Source organism: Brachyistius frenatus, unplaced genomic scaffold, assembly GCF_029030835.1.
Source record: "Brachyistius frenatus isolate BFR_SWC_R1_liver_20210118 unplaced genomic scaffold, ASM2903083v1 Contig_102, whole genome shotgun sequence".
NCBI classification, from domain to species: Eukaryota; Metazoa; Chordata; class Actinopteri; family Embiotocidae; genus Brachyistius; species Brachyistius frenatus.
In genome coordinates, this window is record NW_027210701.1 from 137,257 (window position 1) to 162,716 (window position 25,460).

The 25,460-nt window shown below is 42.2% G+C and overlaps 2 protein-coding genes across 4 annotated transcripts; one reads left to right on the top strand and one right to left on the bottom strand.

The window, feature by feature from the left end:
* The first annotated feature begins 656 nt into the window (after positions 1–656).
* On the top strand, positions 657–22,803 carry loxl3b (lysyl oxidase-like 3b). Of its 3 annotated transcripts, XM_069711749.1 has the most exons (15): positions 657–998; positions 4,620–4,988; positions 6,269–6,432; positions 7,335–7,552; positions 12,415–12,622; positions 12,720–12,900; positions 14,614–14,768; positions 15,425–15,595; positions 16,941–17,096; positions 18,422–18,581; positions 19,361–19,604; positions 19,841–19,956; positions 20,064–20,200; positions 20,877–20,988; positions 21,072–22,803. In XM_069711749.1, the coding sequence occupies exons 2-15, from the start codon at positions 4,628–4,630 to the stop codon at positions 21,143–21,145; spliced, it is 2,457 nt and encodes an 818-aa protein (XP_069567850.1). In that variant the 5' UTR covers positions 657–998; positions 4,620–4,627; the 3' UTR covers positions 21,146–22,803. The 3 variants fall into 3 exon arrangements, with proteins under 3 accessions (XP_069567850.1, XP_069567851.1, XP_069567849.1); XM_069711750.1 differs by lacking the exon at positions 15,425–15,595 and having other exon boundaries at positions 21,072–22,802; XM_069711748.1 differs by lacking the exon at positions 16,941–17,096 and having other exon boundaries at positions 21,072–22,801.
* A 133-nt stretch (positions 22,804–22,936) lies between these two features.
* Positions 22,937–25,407, bottom strand: mrps26 (mitochondrial ribosomal protein S26). Its single transcript, XM_069711753.1, has 4 exons — positions 24,674–25,407; positions 23,799–23,945; positions 23,562–23,685; positions 22,937–23,380 (listed from the first exon to the last, which is right to left on the bottom strand). The coding sequence occupies exons 1-4, from the start codon at positions 24,892–24,894 to the stop codon at positions 23,249–23,251; spliced, it is 624 nt and encodes a 207-aa protein (XP_069567854.1). The 5' UTR covers positions 24,895–25,407; the 3' UTR covers positions 22,937–23,248.
* Positions 25,408–25,460: the final 53 nt, after the last annotated feature.

The following is a 25,460-nucleotide window of genomic DNA, read 5'->3' on the forward strand; positions in this document are numbered from 1 at the left end:
TGTTTCAATTGGGGAACATGAAAAAAGTTTTATATTTTGAAGATGTTTTCTGGGTTTTAGTGTAGAAATAGTAGTTTTTGCTGGTAAAGTTAAGGCAGTAAGTAAAGTAAAAATGTTTGACATGCTTTCTAGCTGTCAAATATTCTTTACTTTTTGCTGTCCGCCTTAATTTCACCAAAAGATATTGATTTCTTTGAGACAGTCAATTGAAAAAAAAAATGCTATTTATAATTTGTTAAGGTTAAAGTTGAGATTTCTAGTCAAACTTTAGGTGTGCATGAAATAAATTCACATAATATTGTGTCATATAACGTAATTTAAAGCAAACATAAGCTCCATTAATTTCACATTTACAGCCATCTTAAATCAATTTAATTCTTTCCCCACCTGTTTGGAAAAGTGCGATAGTGCTTTATGACCATCATTTGATGTCTGCTACCAGCTGTCTAAATAAACTCTAGGAAGTATTTGCGGGGGCATGTAGGCTGATCAGATCCTGAGGAGGTCGTAGAAGTTGGTTTAACTCCGGCTGTAAATCTCCTGCGCACTCGGTGTGCGCCTCAGCGCGCTCCGTGTGAAATGAGCGCAGTTTCACGATTGTGGTTTTTTTTGTGGGTTTTTTTGGCGCAAGGGCGCCTCTGCCTGTTACGGAACCATTCATGAAAGAGTTAGTGTCTTTCCAGGGAATAAATCCAGCCCCCTCCGGTCCTCCGCTCCTTCCTCCTCCTCCTCCTCCTCGTCCTCGGTGAAGTCTGTACAGCTGGCAATTTGCGGACAATAACGCTGAACGGAGTGATTGGCTGCTGCTCGGCGAACCGCTGGAGACGTTTGATGGAGAGAATGAGCTAGAAGAAGTTCTGGGATATTTAATAATCTTCTGTACTGTTTGGTGGTTCCGTTTATGAACGTCTGGATCATCAGAATTTAAGACCCAGCTCCACCCCCCCCCCTCATTCTCCACTGGAACCGTTATAACCTCCTCATACTGGCATCATAAGGTAAGGCACTTTTGTTAATAATCACTTTTTATTGGCAGAAATAAAGAGGATTTGAGTGTGGAATCGTAATTTATCTTTTAAACTTACATTAATTGCAAGATGTTTGCCGTGTTTCAACAAGGAAAACAAAGAAGCTGCATTTAATAGTCAAATGATTTCCTGTATTACTTTGAAAATCTGGTGCTCTAGAGTGTAAATCATGCTCCATCTGCAGCAGTGTTCTCAATATTCCCGGTGATAAAATATGCTATTTTTCTGGCCAATTTTTGGGGCATGTGGGAGATTATGAAATGTGAGGAATGCTGCAGCAGGAAAGATAAATAATGACTTGGGGGGGGGGGGGAAGAGAATCTGTGAGTTTGCAGGAGCCCTTGGTTTGGTGAGCTGATCTGGATTTGAAGAGCCACCCGCTGGGATTTGTGAAATTGGTGCAAAAATGGCAAATAAGCTGCAGCTATATTTATTATTTAGTCAATATAGATTCAATTGGAGCAATGTTTTGGATGCCAAGGTGTAAAAATGCCATTAGGATGATGAAAATGAAGTAAATCTTCATTAAGTAACCACTTTTATAATCAGTTATTAAACTTGCAGCCCCGGTGGTCAAACAGTCCGTTAAAATGGGTTTTCCAGACTTTAATAGCTAAAAAACAAAGCAAGAAAGATAAATTGTTCCTTCTTAGAAATCACTGCTGTTAATTTGCATCTTTTTTTAACGAATCCAAGATGCACTTTGTCATAATTTCTATGTTCAACCTCCACGTATTTCCATCTTGTGTAACTTTCTTTTTTCTCCGCTCCCTTTTTGTTTTCATTTGTATAACTGGAACCTCTTTCCCCTCCCTCCCTCCCAATCCATCCATCCATCAGTCGTCCCTGTGATACGGCTCCCGTTAACTGTTTTGCGTGTTAAGGTTCAACCGAGTTCCTCTGAGTTGAACAACAGGCTGGAGCCAGGCTGGGAAATCTTCTTCTAGAGCTTTCCCTCCCAGTTTATTTCAGCCCCACAGGAGCACAGCAGTTATCTGGAAGTGATTAGAAAATGAGTGTGTTTTTGGTGGGAGTGTGTGCGTGCAGTGAGTCAGGGGGAAGTAAGAATCTGTGATGGCCAAAAGTGTTTCAGCAGCTCTGAAAAGCCCAGAGCTGTGTGCTGGTTGATTTGAGCCTTTCACGAGATCTGATCCATGAGCACATTGGTATGGAGAGTTTAGATGAGGAAGAGAAACCGCTGGGAGAGAAAAGGAGAGGGTTGGTTCCAGTTAGAGGGAGCACGTTAAGTGTTGGCCTTTGATTAGAGTCAGATTCAGGCCGGGCTCTGCTGCCTGTTATGATGGAGGCTCCTCAGAACAAATCTACAAATCAAGATGTTGTTTTAGACGCTATAATTTATTTAGTTAATGATCAGCTTGTTTGCTGTTTATTTAAAGAAATCACAGACTTCCTTTTTCGTTACTGTGTCTCAAACTTCCTCACAGGATACTTTGACTTAATTCGACCTGGATTTTATTTTCATACTTTTGTGATAACTCAACTCCGACAGCACCAAAGATTAAAACAATAAAAAAGTAAAACGATAAAGATATGTCTTATGATGCAAAGAACTCTGGATCATGGAGCAGAGTGTCCTAGAGGTCAAATAATCCAGCAGGTTATCAACTACTGACACTAAAACCAAAAGTGTGCACATCCACAACGTTGCTAACAATCCCTCTTTGCACAGCTGTTTGTGTCTGAAAAAAACACAGATTGTACAATGGAATCAGGAAGCGCTCTGTAAACTGTGGTGGATGTTTACAACTGAGAGTTAGCGTTAGCCTTACTCTGCCACACATTTTGGATAAACTGTGAACTTGTTTACGACCTTTACTTTGTAATTTTCTCTACATTTTACAAACCAGAATCTGCTGCAGCAGCTGGAAACACCGGGTTTGGAAGCAAGACAACAATAAACCATTGATTCACCACCTGTCATCATGTGATGAAGGTTGGCTGAACAGGTGATAGACATCAGTTTTGTCCTTGTGCATACAACAGAGCCTGCCACAGGATATGTTTGGCCTAACCTCTACAACCAATCTGATTAAGTTGGAAAAATAATTCCAGAAAAAGATCACAGATTCAGATCATTAACACAAAAATGCATCTTCAGACTTCGCGTCTCTGCCTTTAAAAGCTCCTGCTGACTACAGCTCAGTGTAAACGTGTGTGTCCTTCAGACGGTGTAGTCAGTCTCGGACCGTGTTACGGAAACCGTACCTTAAGTTTGCGGTTCCTGTACAAACACCTCACACTACTGTATTTGTGTCTCTGCAGGAACAACCTCCCCACTCGCTTAAAGCTTAAGAAGTTATCAATAGCAGGCCTATGCAGCGTCCTCCCAGAGCTGCACAGAGATGTTGAAAGGAACATTTTAATGGGGAAAATCTGGCTTGTTTTATCAATAAAAAACATTAAGGATTATTAACCCGCAGGAAAAATTTGCTGTCTGTGCAATAAAAACTAAACATGAGCACACACATGGTGAACAATACCAAACAAAAAGCTTTTGAAATTGGACAAATAAGATGTTCATTTCCCATAAACATAAGCATGCATTTAGCCCGATCATGTGGTTGCGGAGGACACCCCCCCCCCCTCCACACACACAAACACACACGTACATATACATCAAGAGTCGACCAGATGGTTCGAATCAAACCGGTGGAGCAACTTTACACTCTTCCATAAATCCTACCTCCACATGCTGAGCATATTTTCCAGCTCCTCTGAGTGATTCAGACAATACGTGAATGTCTTATGTTGTGGATGATGTGCTGAGGAGGATCCACATTGACAGGTGGCTTCAAAATGTAAGTTTCCTGGTGAAATATTACAAAATATTAGAAATATTATGATAGCATGGTGCATTCCTTGTAGAGATAGAGGGGTGTGGAAGTGGGGCGCCACCGGTGTGTGTTTGAGTTGGATTTAAGATAACTTTTGGGAGCATAGAGTTAAAAGGGTCCATTCAGAAATGCCATGTGTGTGTCAGGCAGGACTACCGTTATAGCAGTATAATGTACTACTTCTGATGCATATATTTATTTTAAGATTCAAGATTATTTTTCTGTTGATATTAAACCCAGTTAATGGTATAACTCTGGAGCGATACGGTATCTGGAAGCAAACTGCTGTTGATCAGTGTTGAAACTGTTTCTCTTTTCACTTTGCGCTGGAACTAATTTGAAAAGAAATGGGATTTCTCTTATGAAACACAACACACGCTGACTTTGTTTCGGAGAGTTTGGTCAATCAATACGACTCTTGTGACAGATGAAACTGCTAAAATGACAAGCAAAAGTATTTTTTCGCATGTGTTTCTGGCGCAAACCAGGAAGTCTCATTTACAGTAGGTGTCATTTACTATGTATTTCATGTAAAAACTATCTGAGGGAGTTTTGCATGCAAAAAGATAAAAAGATGATTGTTTAACTCTGTAAAACCATCAGTTTTCTCTTTCAGTTGGTGCTCAGGACTGATAATAACTCTAACTTCTATGTATCTAACTTTGTTTTATAGTCTTCTTATTCAAAGATGTTTCCTGCCACTCGTTTTGACGTTTTCCCTTTTCTTCTTCTGCAGCTGAAATAATGCAGGAGCCGAGACGCAGCCGGCGGCAGCAGTTGGCCTTCGGCCTTCTGTTTGCCTTGTGGTTGCCGGGCTGTTTAAGCCAGACCACGCCGTCCGCCACGGCCTCGCCGGCAGCCACGCCGGCAGTCACGCCGTCCCCGTCCCCGTCCGCCTTGCTCCGGGCCGAGAGGTTAAAGGTCAGACTGGCCGGATACCCTCGAAAGCACAACGAGGGGCGCGTGGAGCTGTTCTACAAGGGAGAGTGGGGAACCATCTGCGACGACGACTTCTCCATCACCAACGCCAACGTGCTGTGCCGCCAGCTGGGCTTCGTCGCAGCCACGGGATGGACCCACAGCGCCAAATATGGCAAAGGCCAAGGTGAGCGGGAGTCCGGCCACGTCCTGGGACTTGGCTTCAGGAAGTGTGAGCTGTCACTAAGGGAGGTTTGAATAATATCGTGAAGATTAAAATTCTGAAATCAGTGTTCCAAACTATTATTTAGAGAGTCTAAAACATTTGAAGTTATAGTCTGCAGTTTCCACCTGTCATGTTCTCCAAATAGGTCCAAAACTAACACTTAATCACTGTCCGTTATTAATGAATATTTTTAGTCTATTATTACAGTTTTAGTGATAAATATGACCAAAACATCTCAACAAATACAGGAAGGGTTGTTTTCCATTCATGGTCCCCAGAGGAGGACTCCTACTGACTGCAGTAACCACAGCCTTTTTGTTTGACATTTTTAATTTTTAATAAAATGTCTCCACAAGTATTGAATAGATTTGTATGTAGTTGTGTACAGATATTACCCAGCTGGTCCCCGATTTTTCAATGAAACACATTTTTAAGTCCAAATTTTGGTTGTCCTGTACTTTGCCTGTAAACAATGTTGAAATATTGCCCAGTCCCTCTGTTTGTGCTGGTTTATGGTCAAATATGTGCAAAATCAGCCTCAGCCGCCTTTTGCACGAACTACCATCAGTTAGCATGATAACATGTCAAACTAAGATAGAGAATATGGTAAATATTATACCTATGGCTGTCACGAGCATGATATTTTAGCTCACGATTACTTTGCATAAAAAAAAATAATAAAAAAAAAAATTGCAATTTAATTGACTTTTTTTTTTAATTTTTGCTGCAAATATGAGGAGTCACCTCCTCTAAGTTTGGCTTTGCAAATAAATCACTGATCTTCATATGGGTTGATTCGCATCAGGATAAAGTCGAGAGGTTAAGAGCTCTGAGATAAACAGTCGGTGGAGCTCATTTTCCATTCATATGGCACTAAACCAACGCAGAAGAAAATAGTTTAACAACAAAAAAGAGCGCCAGCCAGAACTCAAACGGTGGAAAACAACCTAAAAAAAAAAAAACAGGTGACGGAAACATGACAACCACATGGAAACGATGCAAAACGAGGACAATCAGGTGATTATTTATTAAATGTGACGGCTCTACTTATATCTGTGAAACGCTATCGAGTCGATGTCAGCATTTAGCAATCCTTCCAGAGCCACCAGCGTTCATGTTGACTTTTCTTTTTTTTTTACTGATTTATTATAAGTATGATCCTTCACAAATCTTTACGCAAATGTGCCCGGACTGATTGCCGAGTGTGCCGCAGCCTCTCTGACGGTCTGCTGTCCGCGCAGGAAAGATATGGCTGGACAACGTGCAGTGCAGCGGAGGCGAGAAGAGCATCGACCACTGCAAATCTCGCGGCTGGGGCAACAGCGACTGCACTCACGACGAGGACGCCGGCGTCGTGTGCAAAGACGAGCGGATCCCCGGCTTCGTGGACTCGAACGTTATCGACGTAGGTCCCCGAAACGCATTTAAAAGAGAGAGTTTTTAAATACGAGGTTCAGAGCTCATCGAGAAGCTGCTACGAGCTCGTAAACACAGATCATAGACTCTGGTTTAGGTTGAACCCACACGGAGGTCCACCTGTACATAAATAATCCCAATGATAGCCCCGCTGTTGGTGGAATTGAAAAGATACTTGATGAGTATTTGGAGGAAGTAGTTGACTTCCAACACCTTAACTGGGATTGTGTGCTATTTTGCATTCTCCAGTGTGTACTTTAAATTAGTTTTAAACTTTATTCTGAGGACACGCAGTGAGGCGGTATGCTGCATTAACATTTGCACTCTTTGATGTTTGTTTGCTTAACTGAACGGTCCAAGGGGAACAAGGTTAGTCTGGTGACTCTGCAGATCTCCAGACCTCCAGAGAAGAACTGGACGAGGTGTCTCTGTCACATAGAAAAAAGAAGTTTCGTGAGAATAAGTGGGCGGATTTGTTTTGGATACATAACCACTCTTCCTTCTTTCTGTCCAGACTTTAATCTGTGACCACAGCCAGTCTTTTTTTTTTTTTTTCTTCAAAATAAACCACAGCGGAAGTGAGTCGGAGCAAAACTGGCAATCGGAGATGGTCACGTTTACCTCCTATGAGCTGTTAGTGAGACGATTAGAGCTGAAATTACTCTGTTAGAGCAGTGACTCACTGTGCAGTCTGTCATCTTCTGCTCTTTTAAGACTTATGTCACCCAAATGTTGTGATTTTTGGGAAACAAAAACCTCCTTTTATTCCCTAAAAACAGTGATTGATCATCGAATGTCAGTATGAATGATAAATAAATGTTGCCTTGTGAAAAGTTCACTTTTATGTCCTTCATAAACAGATAAAGTAGTTCAATTCTTCCGTCCCTCCAGGCGCAGGTCGTCGAGAACAAAGTGGAAGAGGTGCGGCTCCGGCCCGTTGTTGCCATGACGAAAAAGAAGCTGCCCATCACGGAGGGCATCGTCGAGGTGAGGTACAAAGACGGCTGGGCGCAGATCTGCGACCTGGGATGGACCATCAAAAACACCCACGTGGTCTGCGGCATGCTGGGATTCCCACACGAGAGGAAGGTCAACAAGAACTTCTACAAGTAAGTTGCCGTGACAACCTGACTCTGGCATGGGCTCGTGAGGTTAAAGCTAACTTTAGGGAGTCCTCTGCTGTTTCAGGGATGTCTCATGTGTCCCCTTGATTTATCGCTTCCTGTGAAAGAAGTGTCCATAAGTCACCTTTCAAAACTGCAAGAAGGAAAAATAAAAGATAAATCTGTACTCTCTCATTTTGTGGAAACAAAACTGCAGCTCATCGTCATGGCTACACAAAGGTTATCTTTGATGTTTTAGGAAATTTGTGAGAAGAGAGAAGATTTATGTGATGCTCGCGCAAGTAGCTGGTTGTCTTAATTTAGCATAAAGACTTCTAATCTAATGTTTCTTGGCTCACTGTTTGCCTCGGTTTCCAGTCTTAATGCTAAGATAAGCCAACAGGCTACTGCAAGTAGCTTTATGTTTGACAGAAGCACATCTCCTTAACTTAATTTCTTTAATCAGATAAAAAAAAATAATAATGCAGCCTGCAAACCATGAGTGCATTAAATCAATATCCTTGAATGTGCAGGGTCTTTTTAATTTCCCCAGTGGGAGTTACTGTGCTCGGGAAACTGGCCTCACTTTGGGCCGTGTTGCTGCAGCCTCTGCGACTTTCCCACGGTTTTATTCTGTGACGCCAAGTGGCAACAACACGTCGACCAAACCATAAGCAAGACCTCTCAGTCTTTGTTCGGCAGAGAGTTGACATTACGGCGGCGGGTGTTTACTGTGGTCGTGAGAGGGAATGTGTGCAGACTTCCTCCATCGTCTGCAGCAAAGCGGCTGTGACCGAAGTGTTCATGCGAGGGTCCGATTTTTGTGTTCTTCTGGGTCAGACTTTTTCCACCGAGAGACAGAAAGGTCATGTTTGTGTGTGTGTGTGTGTGTGTGTGTGTGTGTGTGTGTGTGTGTGTGTGTGTGTGCGCGCGCGCGCGCGCGTCACGTATTGCATCCTCGCAGTCGCTGTTCATTGCTTTGCAGATGAAGTTGAAGAGTGATGAGGATTAACTGCCTGCAGAAATTAAAGGTCCAATCCAGTTTGTGTTTTTGCTCTATTTTTTTTTTTTTTTTTTTTTTTTTTACATCTTAGATAAAACAGCTCGCGGCAGAAAATAACAAACAACGCACTTCATTTTTGATTTGTTGTTTGTGAAATTAAGTTTTGAAATTGAATTCATTCAAAGACAGTTTGGGCTTCAAAGTCTTGAGATTGTGATAAAAACCTGAGTGGTCAAATCAGTTTGTGTATATAAAAAAAAAAAAAATGCACATTTAACAGTCAGTATTCAAACTTATTCTCGGTTTTTCTTTATAAATCACAAACTATTCTATGAAAAATACTCCACATTGAAGAGAGCTGCTGTGGTGGATGAGCTCGGGGGCTTCGCCGATGTTGCCTCAGACCTCCACCTTCTTTTCCCCCGTCGCTCCCTCCAGTGTGACTCCACACATTCTTGTCTGCGCTCCACTCGAGGCCGTTTTAATCCTCCGACAGATGGTTCACAGTCGTCCGAGGGGAAGTGTGTGTTTTCTCTCAGGCGTGTGTGAAGGCCGAGGGAGTTAAAACGGGGGTGAAAGCAACCTGCTCGCTGTACAGAAACCGGCTGATTGTTCTTTGTGCTCAGTCCCTCCGTCAGCTAAACTCAAGTTAACAAACAGCTAACATCCAGTTAACATCTAACATTTGGCCAAGCAAAAAACTAATTAGCTAATTTCACCAAAAAACAGCTAAACAAACAGCTAAACTGAAGTTAACAAAAAAAATAACACGAACAACCCTCAGACGTCTCAAAACGTCACGATAAGAATTATCCTTGAATTTGACTGTTTTCACGTCAAAAAATTGGTCAGACTTCTAATCAACCTCAGATGGATGGCGTATTGATGAAGTGCTGATCTCTGATTGGTCGAGCTGCTCTGTGACTGTGACGTACATCGCTGACCTGAAGTCTGTAACTTGATATAATGGAAACCTGTGGAATGTCAAAAATGTTATTCACCCTCCAGTACCGTGTGTGTGTGCGTGTGTGTGTGTGTGTGTGTGTGTGCGTGTGCGTGTGCGTGTGTGTGCGTGGAGAGGCAGTCAGTCGAAGTGTGTGTTTGCATGTATAGTTTCTCTGCTCCGTGTGAATGAATCCGTCCGTCTCACTGTTGCAGACGTCTGAACAAGCGAGCGGCCGAGAAGCTCTCCAGGCCGAAGGTTAATGTTTCGGCCGGTGGAAGGTACTCTGTCGCAGGGAAAACCCACCGTCCACCTCCGTCTGCTCGCTGTAGCGTCGACAGTGGGTTTCCCGTTAGTGTAGGAGGACACCTAGTTGAGCGTTTCCCCTCTCTTTAATATCATATCTTCATGATATTTCATTTTATCCTACTGTGTGGAGGCTTACTCTTCTTCTTCTTTGTCCCTTTTTTAAAAAAATTTATAACATGACTCACTGGCACAGATTGAGACCACATCACTGAAATTTATTTTTTTGTAGTTTAATGTACAATGATTTTTGTGTGATTTCATTTGACAAATGAACACTTAACATCCTAAATAATTGTTTACTAAACACCTAATAAACTTTTTGATGGGACAGATGTTGTCAATCTGTGCCATGTCAGATGGATTAGCCCTCTTAATCTAACACTAACTGATGAAAATCCTGTTCCTCATTTTGGCATGCTTTTTGGTGGAGGTCAGTAACTCTGGGTTCTTCACACTGAAAAATAATCACTGACGCGAGTCCATACGACATGAAGCGATCTGCATCTGTTAGAACCTGCAAATAATCCGCCGAGTCTGTTTGAGCGTGCTCAGAGTCCCGGGCGGGCGTAGCCTGCCACGTTGGACTCCAAGCATCAGGAAGTCAGTCCAGTTATGTTTCTGTGTTTGACAGTTATAAGGCACCAAGAAGGCGCTTTAAAGAGATGAAAACAAATAATTAATCAGCAAAAATTCAATAGTCTTTGATTGTGGTGTGAAAACACTGACAAAAATAGCACCTTAAATGACAACGCTGGTGTTGTCTATGTGTTTATTATTGTTATTAAATCCTATAGAAAGATCATAAACAACAAAGCAGTCACGAGTCCTTTTAGTTCCCGCTGAAGATGTAAATCTACGGAAAACTGGTCACGAATATAAAGTTTCATTTAAATAAAAGTGTCACTGTAATCTTTAGCGCACTTAACATAAACTGGAGCTACTTTTAAATTGATAATGACTATTTTCAACTGCAGATTAATACATATTTGGTAGATTTGTGAGTATTTACAGCAACGAGATGGTGAATATGTAACTTAAAAGAAACTACAGTGTATGTTTATTACAATGAATTGAATAGATCGATTTGTTTTTAATAGTTTTTGGACTCAAGAACAATATTTAATGTTTATGGGATTTGGTGACAATAAGAAAAGTGACAGATGAAACTCATCCTATTAAAATTGGTTTACATTAGCCTGAAGGACAGTTTGGTTTAATACAACCAGAACACTGAAAAAGAAAGACTTCTATTTGAATCTTTTTTCCAGTTTGAACAACATATTAAAAATTTGCAGATTCTAACTGATTCAGGTTTTGACCAGAGTCAAGTTTTAACTCTTATTTTGAGACAGTTGAAGAACCCGCCAACACGAAGCGTGTGCGATCTTTTATACGATCATCACGCTTTAGTTATTCGACCTCCTGGGAACGGAAACATCTACACGTCATGTACGTCCTATCCAAACATGAAGCAGTGTCATACAAAGAACAGATAACCAGAATATCATAAACTTGTTACTAACTACATGTCAGTGACTGTGCTTTACATGTGGCACGCTAGGTGGCCAAAAATATTATGGACAGTGCAGCCATGACATCACCAAATTAACTAAAAAAAAAAAAAAAAAAAGTGTGTCCACATACTTTTGGCCATTTGTGTCGGTGTCGGTTAAAAACATCAAAATAACTCCTTAATATCTACATCTCCATGAATGTTTCTGTCATATTTGTGTTTTTAGATGAAGGATGTGTCTGGTTCAACTAATCTGGGACTTTTGTACAATAAACTGGTATTTTAAAGTATAAGAACCTTTAAGTAAAGTGTTTTGTGTTGAAAAACAGCATCTGTGGATAAAGATGTGTTGAATGTGCCACATCCTTCGGAACAGTGTAACTACATCTTTAACATAATTGTGCATAGTGTAACTTTTGTCGCTGTGATTATTCACTTTGTCGCTTTGTTTTTTTTTTAATTCTTCCTCCTGTCTGTGCAGTCTAACCCGTGTTTACCTTGCAGGCAGACATCCAAAGCTAAAGCTAACTCTAAGTCTAAACAGAGCAGCCCTGGCAAAAGGTAATCTGAGGATAAACAAGCCTGTGGGTAAATTTAAAGCCGTCTCAAAACGACCTACACACATGCTGATGCTTCCACAAAACACACTTTCATTTCAGCTGATGCGGATTAGCCCCAAAAAAATGTTGGATGTTGGAAGCTACATCCAACTTCTGTAGTGGGACCAGCTGCCCTCGAGAGGGGACAAAAACTATGAAGCAAAACACCCACAAATGTTTAAATATTCAATTCATGTCCTTATATACATTTTCTACGTATGAGCACATTTATTTTCAAGAAAAACGAAAGAAATGGTTCGAATATTTGGGAAATTTTCGTACTCACGGCCTTGAAATCACGTTTTCATAATCTTGATAGGTGTGCATAACAATGACATGAGCCTGTGTTCAGTTTGGTTCATTCATGTGGTCGTATGTTTAGAAATATGCTCATGTATTCCTTAAAAGCTGAACGTCAGGGCCTTTAATTTTCTCTGTGTACCCACAGCTGAATCTTTCCTCCCTCACCACACTCCTTCCACGTTTCTCTGCTGCCTCCAGGTTGTATTTGGAGCGTCAGAAGAGCTACTTCCACATCCACTCTGTGGCCTGCTCGGGCACCGAGGTCCACCTGGCCGCCTGCCCTCTGGAGTTCAGCAAGCCCAACGGCACGTCGTCCTGCGCGGGCGGCTCGGCGGCCGTCATCAGCTGCATGCCGGGACCGCTGTTCATGCAAAACAGCGGCTTGAAGAAGAAACTTAAAATCTCGGTAAAGAAAGTTGTGGACTAAATGAAATGTGCAACATTTACAAACAGTGTGATTGTGCCTGCCAGGTGGGTCAGATGTTCTTGATGTGTGCCTGTAGAGCAACGTGAGGCTGAAGGGAGGAGCCCGGCTGGGCGAGGGCCGGGTCGAGGTGCTGAAGGACAACGAGTGGGGGACGGTGTGTGACGACCGCTGGAACCTGCAGTCGGCCAGCGTCGTCTGCAGGGAGCTCGGCTTCGGCAGCGCCAAGGAGGCTCTCACCGGCGCCCGCATGGGACAAGGTGGGGAACAACGGGATGAAGGGTGACCGGAAAAAAAATTGTCAAGTCATAAAAAAAATAAATAAATAAAAAAAAAAAAAGCAAATCCGTATAAACAAAGGAGCACATTTAAATGGTGATGAGGATTTCATTTGCACAGGTTGCTCATCCAAGAGGTTTAAAATAAGGTTTTGATTTCTAACAACTTTACAGTACGCCTCATTTGTCGACTAATTTGTTGGTCAAAATTAGGCAGCAGGCTATTTAATGCAGTATGCATTTTGAGAGGAGAAAAATAACAACTTTTTTTTTGCTTTGTGTATTCAGAAAAAAATGTTGAAAGGAAGTAATCAACCCACTGTTTAAGAGGAGGCCTTTGCAATATTCAGCCCACATAGGATTTTTGCAAGGCTTGAAAAGCATTATTTTGTCCTGAGTGAGTTCTCCAGCCTGTATTCAACAGGCATCTAAAAGTTCCCCTTGTTATCATAAGAATGTTTCCAGTTTAGCTAAACTCTCAAAAAAAAAAAATCGGATTTCTCGTTTCACCCATAGAGATCTGACTCAATCAATCAATGATGTAATCTCTGCAGAAATGTTGGGAGATTTACTTTTTTTGAATCAAAATTGAAGGTCTGTGAGACCCCCTCAAAGAATAACTCAATAGAAATAAAAAAAAATACTCGAACCTGGAAAATATGAACTGTTATATTTGCAATAATCCACATTTTCTAGCTTGAAAATCCCTATTTAATATAACAGAACGAATAAATCCCTCCAAACCGTCACCTGAGGCAGGAAACGTTAATAACCGTCTCTTCAATCCACCACCTCTCTAATCTGTCGGGTGAAGAGATGACCCGACAATCTTCTCCCAACGTTCCTGCAGCTATCTCTCGTTTGGAGCTTTTTAATAAGAAAAGGAATGCTGAGCATGAAGAAGAGAAATCTAAAGAATGAGAGATACTTTACGGTGCTCTCTCTGATCAAGTTACAACAATTAGAGCCTCATCTCTAAGTCTTCTTCCCAATTGCAAGTCACATTCCTACATTCCTGACATGAACTCTCTCTGCACATTTTAATGCAGGATCACAGAGGACATGGATGTTGTAGTTTAAAGTTGTTTCCTGAAAGAGTCATAATTTGTGTGATTATGAACTATTTTCATTTATAACTTGTAACTAGTGGAGATTAATTACTAAAAAAGACAAAGTATTATATGTGCATGACATATTTTCTGGCGCCTTTACTGATTTATATGTATTTTTTTAAAGGTAAGACTATTTTTGTGAGGGCCTAATCACTTCCTCTCCTAAACAAATGTCTGATTAAGTCCTTGGTGATTTTCCCCGGCAGCATGCAGGTGTGTTCAGTTTGTGGGTGATCTGCTCTGAGATTCCACCGAAAGGAAGAAACAAGCAGTCTTTTAAAGGGGTCTTCTCGGAAATGCTGGGCGGAGACGTCTGCTCTCGTGTTTGCACAAGAGGTGGGGTCGGGGGGGTCGGGGTGGACTGTGTCAGCGTACCTGCTCTGTGCTCAGACTGATGTCAGACCACCACCTGTCGAAGAAAAATTTCCAGAGCGTCACCGAAGCTGCTGAAGGAATTCCTTTCAGTGGAATTGCATAAGAGGAACTCCTCGCGGTGCGACGGCACGTAGAGATGCAGTGGGAGTTTGCAGAGGGAATGTAAAGCAGGGCGTTTATGTGTCTGTGTGTCTGCGTCTCTGAGCAGGAATGGGTCCGATCTACATGAACGAGGTGAAGTGCCTCGGCCAGGAGAAGTCCGTCTGGAGCTGCCCCTTTAAGAACATCACGTCAGAGGACTGCCAGCACATGGAGGACGCCGCCGTCCGCTGCAACGTGCCCTACATGGGCCTCGAGACCTCGGTCAGACCTGAACCTCCTCACTAACTAACATGCTTCCTTTTTTACACAAGTGCAAGAAATTTGATCCATATTCTTTTGAAAAATGACATCAGATTATATCAGTTTATGATTATGAAGAATGGGAAAGTTGTTTTTTTTAATGTGTATCTTCTGTTTCTGCATCAGTAACTCGCCTCTTTAACCGTCTCTTCTGTCTGCGCAGTAATGTGAGATTTTACAGATTGCAGTAACAGAAAGGTTGTAGAGAAATCTCACATCTGTCGTCAACCAATAATTCCTCTTCACTGATGTCACAAAAAAAGATATTTGACCTTTTCCTGAGCTTGAAGTTTAATATTTCTTGAATTGGTTTAATTGTTCAAATCCAATTATTTTTGCTTAAAAAAATATGTTTAAAAATGTAATCATTTTTGTTGTACTCATGAAAACGAAATGTTTGCGAGTGCTTTTTTTCTGACAGCAGTGATTTTGCTTTAATACTCCCCCCATGTCTCCTGTAGATACACACAGACGCCGGGGTTGAAAACGCAAAAAAAGTATCAAATCAAAGTTAAAGTTGATTAAATCTGATCATCAGCAGTTGAGTCTTTTATCGAACCCGGCTCCTGTGTGTCTGCGCTCTGCTTCCTGCCTCCTAACCTCGCCGTCTCACACAGATCCAGATCACAGGAGGCCGGACCCGCTACGAGGGCCGCTTGGAGGTCTTGAGCTTGGACTCTAACGGGACCCAGAGGTGGGGTCTGATCTGTGGGGAGAGCTGGAGCGCCAGGGAGGCCACGGTGGCCTGCAGGCAGCTGGGCCTGGGCTACGCTAACCAGGGCCTGCAAGTAGGTTATTAACACGAGCCGGGACGAGTTCCCGCAGCTGAGCGAACGGTTTCCTGTTAGTGTGTATAGGACATATGCAAATATAATGGACTGTCATTTACAACCAGTGGCCTCTGCAGCAGAAGCATGGTTGGTATTTTCCAAAAATTCTGGAAAGCAGTGATTTCTTTTGGAAACAGAACTTTTTCTGCACTGGCAGATTTTCATGTTGGAAAGCTGCGTCACCAGCGTAGCTACGCCGTTACCACGGCAACCCATGCAGATAGGTTGTTGTTGACGTCCGGACACACCAATTCTCATTGTTCCTAAAGATCTGATCTGAGAAACAAATCTGATTCACCTCTGAACTAAGCTGAAGTCACAGTCATGTTGTTGAACCATTTTGTTTTGGCGACACATTATCTGCAATTTTCCCCCATTTACATCCCGAAAATCTGACAAATGATCCATAAAACCTCTCACTTCTGTTAAATCACGTTTCCTATTGTCGCATCATCGTCTGATATAAGTGGAACCCACCGTCTGCAGCTCAGGTCGTGTTTCCTCAGAAGGTTTTAAAGAGGTTTGGAAGCTGCTCGTGATCTTTTCACTCTGCTTTTATTTGTCTCAGACAGCCGTAGGTCACCAGCTCCGTAAACTTCAGACGTGATTTAAATCCTCTAGCTGGTTGTCTGTTTCTGAGGATGCTGAATCCAGCTTCTCTGGCAGCCAGCGACGGGAGTGTGTTCACTGTCACGTAGGGAGTGTTACGGACATTTACGTACAAATATGTTCAAATATAAACCATTTTTAGTCTTTAGTCACACATTTGTTGCAGATTTTACGAAGACTTATTCGTTAAAATGAAGCTCCAAAGCTATCTGAACATATATGCATTAATATATGACAGTAAATTATGATTTCCATATGCAGTAGATGCTTCTTTCTCTACATAGAAGAGCCACATGCTGCGCAGTTCTCTTCAGACCAAAACAGGCTCACATGAAGTTTCTAATCAAACTCAAAACCACTCACCACCGCAGCCAAGCGATGACCTCATCTGGAAACCACGTCGGCGCTCTGCTCTCCCAGAAAAGACTAACCAAACCTCAGCTTCAGCAGCTCGTTTTCCCTCCGCCGCCTCAGGACTCTGTGTGTGTGTGTGTGTGTGTGTGTGTGTGTGTGTGTGTGTGTGTGTGTGTGTGTGTGTGTGTGTGTGTGTGTGTGTGTGTGTGTGTGTGTGTGTGCGTGTGCGTGCGTGTGTATGCGTGCGCGTGTGAAATTGCCGGTAGTTTTAGCTCAGACGGTTCAGAGACAGGACAGGAAGTGTGTCCCCTCACTGACTCCCAGCAGGACGTCTCTGCAGATCCGGATCGTGGCCGGCCGCAACAGTTATGAGGGCCGGGTGGAGGTTCGGGTGGGGTCCAAGTGGGGCACAGTGTGCAGCACAGGCTGGACCACGAAGGAAGCCATGGTGGTGTGCAGGCAGCTAGGGCTCGGCTACTCCATGCATGCCATCACTGTGAGTAGGACCGGAGACTTGAAACGAAGAGATATTTATTCATGCATCTAGAGCAGAAAAAAAAACATTAAAAATAGGTAAATACAGAGTCACTGACATATTAATTCATGATGAAATCAACATTGCAAGCAAGGGAAACTCCATTTTCAGTAAAACAAATAAGCCTAGTTTTGAATAAAAAAAAAAATCTTATGGGTTTAATTTGTCGCTTTAAATTATGGAGTCACAGAGTCATAAATCAAAATGTATTTACACCTTTTGTCTGCAGAGACTGAAGGAACAGAGAAGCCACATGGAAGTGTATAAAAGCATATACACTGTCTTAATGAAACAACTTCCCCAAAACATAATTTAAAGACAGCAAATTACACAAATATTTCAAAATAAATCTACAAAAAACTACTTTTAAATAACATTTAAAGGGACAAAACGAGACTGAAAGTGTGACAAACAGCTTAAAATGATTCATGAAATGATTTGATTTTTGGATGCAAACTGCACACAAAACAACACATCATCACATGCACATTCATTTTAATCCCTGCTCATTATTGATGCTTTAAACTGTGGTGAGTATCAAGGCAAGTTAATCTGTATAGCACATTTCAACAACAAGGCATCTCAAAGAGCGTTACATAAAAACATTAAAAACATCAAGCGAAAGACATGCACCATAAAAAGCGATGAAAAGCATTAAAAAAAAGAAACAAAAACAAGCTAAAAGAGATATATATATATACGCATATATGAAATGAAAGGTTAAAAGTTACAGTGCAAGAAATTAATCAGGGTCCTCAAATTTAGTTCAATGAAAAGCAGCAAACAAAAGTTTTCAAGCTTTTAAAGCAGGAAAACTGTGCAAAGTTACATCTCTTTGTGACAAAATTATGACATTATTTTATGGATTTGTTAATTGTTCTTTTACAGGATTGTAAAAGTTTATGAGATCTGTCACTTTCAAACATTAGTGAATGTTTTCCAAAGAGAAGATGTAGCATTTTATTTGTATCTTTTAATATTTGGAAAAAAAACCAATTTCAATGCAAGATAAAAAACATAGAATAAAGCCAGAGGTTCAGCAGATATTCAGTCGGAAGTGTTTGACTGGTTTATAGTGGCTTTGAGTTTCGAAGCTCTACAGTAAGAAGGATGGTTATTAAATCACGCTGGGGATGAGAAAAGTTATCGTCCCCCAGCTGTCCTAAACTCAGCGTTACACCGCGTCCTCAGCCTGCAGACAAACATGAGTCATGAACATCTGTTTCTCTGAACTCTGATTATTTCCGGATTCATGCACCGTGCTCCTCTGTTTGTCGCCTTCTAAGGAAACGTGGTACTGGGACAGCAGCAACGTGACGGAGATGGTGATGAGCGGCGTGAAGTGCATGGGCAGCGAGATGTCTCTGAGTCAGTGTCAGCGCCACAAAAGCGTCAGCTGCCAGAAGGCGGCGGCCAAGTTCGCCGCGGGGGTCATCTGCTCGGAGAGTGAGTGACAGCGGCGGGAAGGAAGAGAGCGCTTTACTGCTGCGGCTCCATTTCTCCTAAATGTCACATTATTGCTGCAACAACAGGGAGGTGAACTTCAAAATGAAACTCGACAAGCCGCGATAAAATCAGCTAACATGTCCAGCGTCAACGCATTCATTTTGTTCGTAATGTTTTTGACATGTCACTGTAATATTTCAACTTTTGTAATTATCTAATCACCGCCCTTCATCCACCTGCAGCTCCAGTTGCACCTCTGCTGTGTGAGCTATAAACTTCATTAAAGTGCTTTTCCATATTCCTCCAAAATGTAGAAAAAACATATCAATATAATATGATTACGCAACAGGGCCACTAAGTCATAAAGTTTTTATTACATCATCAAAAATGTTAGATTTCTTCCAAAGCAAAACTCTCCAGTTTATGCAATAATGTGTTGACAGGTCCTCAACTGAGTTCTATTATAGCTTGAGCTCCTTTTATCGCATTTTCCACCTTTTTGGAGAGAAATATGAGATATTATAACATGATTTTTTTTTCTGCACATTATTACATAAAAAAGAGAGGTTTAATTTGTGACACATGGATGGAAAAATAATATCAAGTATGAATTTAAATCCACTTGTTTTTTCTGTCCAGTCTGTCTTCTATAAGACTTCAATACAAATGTATACAGTACTTATACTTGAAAGGAAAGTATTTCTGATCGACACCGCAGAGAGAATTTAAAGAATCCAATCTAGTCTTCATCCTTCTTCTTCTTCTTCCTGTGCGTCCAGCGGCCTCCGACCTGGTCCTGAACGCCCCTATGGTCCAGCAGACCGTCTACATAGAGGACCGTCCTCTTCACATGCTCTACTGCGCCGCCGAGGAGGACTGCCTGTCCAAATCCGCCGCCAATGCCAACTGGCCGTACGGACACCGGCGTCTGCTGCGCTTCTCCTCTCAGATCCACAACATCGGCCGGGCGGACTTCAAGCCGAAGGCCGGACGCCACTCTTGGGTCTGGCACGCCTGCCACGGGTAACATCGTCTTTTATTATGAAGCCAGGTCTCCTTAGAATAACATAATTTACCAGGTTGAAGTCTAATCTCACCTGTTCTGTCCATTTAAGGTTAAAAAGTCTCATAAAACTCAGAAACATAACTTTGTTTTGGTGTTGATGCCATTTGCAATTGCATTTTAAATTGAGGAATTTATGAATTTTGGAACGCTTTTAACAACCACATCTTTATTTCTTTCCACATTTTTTTTACAGCCACTACCACAGCATGGACATTTTCACCCACTACGACCTGCTGAACGCCAACGGTACCAAAGTGGCAGAAGGACACAAAGCCAGCTTCTGTCTGGAGGACACAGACTGTCAGGAGGGTCAGTCGGACGCTTCTCATCAATCTCCGTTTCTTTTCTTCTGTCTTTGTTGTTCTTTCATAAGTTTCCAACCGAGTCCATCTTTTTTTTTAATTTGTGACACTCAGGCATCTCTAAACGGTACGAGTGCGCCAACTTCGGCGACCAGGGCATCACGGTGGGCTGCTGGGATTTGTACCGACACGACATCGACTGCCAGTGGATCGACATCACCGACGTCAACCCTGGAAACTATATCCTGCAGGTGACAACCTCACAAAGTCTTCGCCAAACTCAACACGTGTAATAAAATATCACCAAAGAGCCGAAAAATGCATCAACGCGTGACTGGATTGAAAAATCAGCAGCGGCTTGTTTCGGCGTCTTAACTGTCAGACAGAATTGACGTCTCGGGTTCGTGAGTCTGACCCGACATCACACACAACTGAGTGTGATCCACTGCTCCGTAGAGTGTACATGTGATACATGAAAAAGAAAAACGTGTTTAAAAATGTAAACAAAAAGACAGCTCACATTTGATCGCCACCGTTTTTAAGTGTTCCTCTTTTTCCTTCCTTATTTTTCCTTATTCTTAATGTTTTCCATGGGAGTTACAAATTCTACATTTTTGATTTACCACTCTCCATTTTGACTCCCCTGCTGGAAAAAGAAAATTCTGCAACAGTGCAGGAATACACGTGAATCATCTTCATTGCAGCCGTGATGAATCAGGCTTGAAGGACAAATTCTAGGAGAATTTTCTGCCCCTTCAATCAGATGTTTCTTAACGGGTCAGTTTAGAGCAGCCACTCATCAGGTCTGATTATTTTTGTGTCCTTGTACCCTCGTTGATATATTTTGTGGAAAGCTGAAAGCCTTCAGCTGATCTAACTGCAACAACAACAACAACAAACGAGACGCTTCTTTTTCCACCTCTTCAGATCGTCATCAACCCGAATCAAGAGGTGGCCGAGAGCGACTTCACCAACAACGCCATGAAATGCAACTGCAAATACGACGGACACCGGATCTGGCTGCACAACTGTCACATCGGTGAGCAGCCAGAAACACCAGAACGACAGCAGCTTTGTCATTTCACGCTGCTTCATCCGCTGTTTGTTTTTATTCCTCTGCAGGTGACGCGTTCAGCGAGGAGGCAGAGAGGCGGTTCGAGAAATACCCCGGACAGCTGAACAACAAGATCTCCTAATGAACAACCAACCTCACAACAGTGTGGCGAGGTGGGGGAGGAGGGGAGATAAACACACACCTCACTGGTTCACAAACAAAGACACACAAACCCTCGTTTTCAGGTGCTGAAACGGATCCCACCGATTTGTAGTCAAGGAAGAAACCAACGGTTTTTATTTTATTTGTCCTCTGGTGAATGTTTTGTATGTGTTGACTTATTATACTTGAATATTCAAGTGCTGATGTTGTGGTTTGTTTCTCTACATTTTTCATTACAAAGTCTGTGTGTGACACATGTACAGCCTTCTGTTGAATGTTTTATTATTATTTTTTTTATAACCAGATTTATTTTTCTTGGAGCGAACAGGTTCAAAACTACCTGAAAGTTTTTAAATGCATCTGGAAAACCTGCAGTGTTTCTCTGAATCTTCGAGGTCTGCTTCATCTTTCTGCTGTCTTATATAAAATGATCAAGTCCCAACACGCCTGCCTCCACGGTTACGATATTTTGTGAATGTATTTATTCCCAAATATGAAGGTGCTCAAGGAAAAAAACACTCCTTCATTTGCAACGCTGTAAATTCAAAGTGTTTTCAAGGCGTCTGCAGCCACCCAGCTTCTTGAATTTGATCTTTTAGGGGTCGAGGCGTCGACTTTCCTGGATAAAGACAAGACAACTACCGTTAAGATTTGCTGCATTTATGCTGATGTGATCACACCGGCTGCACCAAATAAAACCGAGAGGAGCGGTGATTGTTCCGCATCTGCGAGGACGTCACTTTCTGCAGAAAATCTGGAACAAATTAAATCAAATCAAACATTAAAGACAGAAAACACCTGGCTTTTCATCCTGCAGGTGAATTCTTGCCCACCTGCTTCTGCTGTGTTGTAAGTAAACTCTTTGAGTCACGCTTGGTCGAATTAAAAAAAAAGGTAATTGATGCGGCCAGCTGTTTGCTGCTGAGCTGAGAGTTGATCTCCATCCAACAGATAATCTCAGTCTTCACTGCACACGGTCGGACAATCCCATTAACCTCATTTAGCGATCACATTAACCGTGTGCACCGCATTACAGCAGCTCCGCGAACGCAGTGGTAAGATGCGCCGCGACCAAAACCACCAAAATATATCAGCTACTTAATCAGATTTTGCTTCATCACCCTACATTGTTTAAATGCACCATGAATATGTTTAAATTATTGATAACTTTGTTTATAAAATGTCAGAAAATAGAGAAAAAATGCTCATAAAAGTTTCCTAAATTCAAGATTTCTGGTATCTTGTTTGTCCAACATTAAATAGGTTGTTGTGATGCAAAAAAAGAGGGAAAAGTTTGTCATTTCTGCTTAAAAAGGAGAATTAAATATCAAATTAGCTGGTTTTAATTAACCAATCATATTGGCTGTAAACTGTAATCAGAATTAAATCAAAATGTGTATTTCCTCATAATTTTCTACATTCTACTCATGTTGTAATGTAGTTCAAATGTCTTGCGTTACTGTCGCCCTCTTCTAGTTTTTAAGCCGCTGCAGGTTTCCTCAGATTCTCGTGAGCTCTTCGCCTCAGAGTCATCATCATCATCCTCCTCCCGTCAACCTTCACGCCTGGCCTGAGAGAAGAGGATTACACGGTTCAACAGCACGTTGACATGCATGAGCAGGTTAATACTCATCTGACAGTAAACACACAGACACACACAAAGCCGGGAGAGCTTTGCAGGGCGCCACCTGCAGGGCTGCAGCTCCACGTGCAGGGACACCCACAGGTTCTTATTTGAACTCGCACACAAAAGATCTTCATACGATGCAACTTGTAATCTGTTCATATTAATTTACTTTACACATCATGAGTGACACCAGAGATGATCAAAGCAACACGTTGGGCTGAAATACAATAATGAAAGAACATAAAGCAGAAAAATAAAAGCCAGGTCCGGACGAGGAAACTCTCATCACGTCTCAAAACATTGCTGAGTTTACAGGAAAGGTCGACCTTCCTCTGATGAGTGTTTTTCAGCGTTCTCGTTCGGACGGAGATCCTCTTCCAGAGTGAGTTCGACCACAACAGAATAATGTTTGCATGTCATCCGTTTTTTTGTTTATCTTCAGTTCAGTCAGCCGTTTCACTGCAGCACCGTCTGTTTGACAACTCTTCCTTCTTTATCGATGGCAAAGTTGTAATTCTTTGGGTTGTCCAGCGCCTCCTCGATCCGCTGGTCCAAGTTCTCCAGGGTGATGAAGTTCTTCACGTCCTCCTGTGAGAAGATGAAGGCAAACGACAACGTGAGGAAAAGATCAAATCAGTGTTTTTTTGGTTTTTTGTTTCAACCACAAACTAAAACCTGCAAACTTTATGATACCGACTTTCTGAAATTCTGGCTAGAAAATAAGAATTTAAAGTTTCCAAGATGGAAAAAGTTTCGTTAAAATTCAGACCTGCAGCTGCAAAATCTCCTTCTCTCTTTCTTTGATGAATTCTTGCTGCTCTTGTTCGCGCTGAACGGCAGCTTCGACCTTCATGCGCTGAGCCTCCTCCTCCTCCTTCTGGATCCTCACGATTCTGAGAGATACAGGATCATAAGATAAAAGACACACAAAAAAAGAAATGCATCGACTATTCTCTCCATATTGTTTAAATGAGGCCGAGATTCTTCGTCGCCATTTCCTTCTCACCTGGTTTTGAGCAGGCGGAGGTTCTCCTGGTCGTTCCAGGCCATCAGGGCGCGATGCTCCTCCGCATCGTGCCTCGCCCTCTCCGCCGCCTGCGAGCCCGTCTCCTCCTCGTACTTCTTCCGCAGCACCTCCTCCTTAAACTCCAGACTGACAAATGCACAGGAAACGGAATATTTCAGCCACACTGAATATTCACGAAACGGTTGTTATTGCGTTTAACAGAAACTGGTCAGACTTTCACATGTTACATACAAGGAGGATTTTCTGTGGTGCAAAGTCTCTTTTAAACTTCAAATCATGCACACAACTCTTGACACCATGATGTACAAATCAGTTAAATACATTTTATCTTAAGAACTAGTTTTTGCTTTCGGGGGCTGCAACTATGATCGTTTCTTTTAATTTTATGTTTTTTTTTTTAAAGGCAAAACATTTACACTTATGGGGCACCTATTGTCTCTTAATGACGTGTATGGCATTTTAAAAAGAGACCAAGCAGTCACAGGTCATTTAAAAGTTAAATTAACTGATAGTTTTGACCATTTATTTCATTTTCTGTCGACTGGCTGAGTGATTAATCGATTATTTATGCTCCAGCTTGCAAAACACCAGACACTTTTATACAAATTAAAACGTACTTATTGTTATTTAACCGTTTTCCCCAGCCTTAATCAAAAATACAATCATTTTAAATAGTTGAAACTATAAGATATACATCTGAATGACATCTTAACGGGTTTGAAAGTTTACGTTTTTTTGCGGATTGTTTGCATGGGGACAGATTTAAGCAGGAGCACCGTTTTTTACTGGAACACCAGGCGACCTGTAAACCGCTCGAGACGTCTCTTTAGACGCGACCGGTGACTTGAACGTACCGGAGCGCCCTGACGATGAGCTTGTACTCCGCGTATCTCTCCTTGAGGACCACCATCTCCACCGCGTCGATGGGCGGAGGCATTTTAATTCGCCCTTCTTTGGACTTGGCCACCGGGTCGGTGCGGGACTTTCGGCCGCGGACAGCCTCCACGAGCACGGCGCTCCTGGGCGCGAGGAGCCGGGTCGCCCGCACGCTCCTCCCGCCGATTACCTGGAACATGTCGGCGTCGAAAGGTGGCTACGACGTGCTCTTTCTCGGTCGCTGGGTTTTTTTGTTTTCTTTAAAAGCAACTGGGTTTGAACCCTGTTGTGTGAGTTAACATTGAGACAGAAACGTTATCGACGTAAGACGGCGGCCATGTTGGTGTCCTTTGACCGGCGGAAGTGATTCGCAAAGGAAGACTTTCACAGACTTTACTGCCATCTGCAGGTTAGCACAATTGTTTGCAGCTGTGCTCGTTATTTGTGTTAAAAGCAGAATTCTCATCGTCTTCGACTCTCGTATTGTTAAAATCTAACGCTAACATTCAATCACAAAAGCAACATATGATGAGCTAATTGGGTACGAAAGAAGCTAACGCCTAATGCTAGCTACATATTTCAGCCGTCTCGTCACAGAAATGTGAAGTAAAGTGGGTGAACTTTGTCGTTTTAAAATCTGGAGCAGTCAGGTATGACAGAAGTGCAGCTCAACATTGAACAGACATTCACAAATGTTTTGTCATGTGTTTAGTGTACATGTCAGCATGTCCAGATATTTTTGGCACCAACAGAACCGCTATAAAT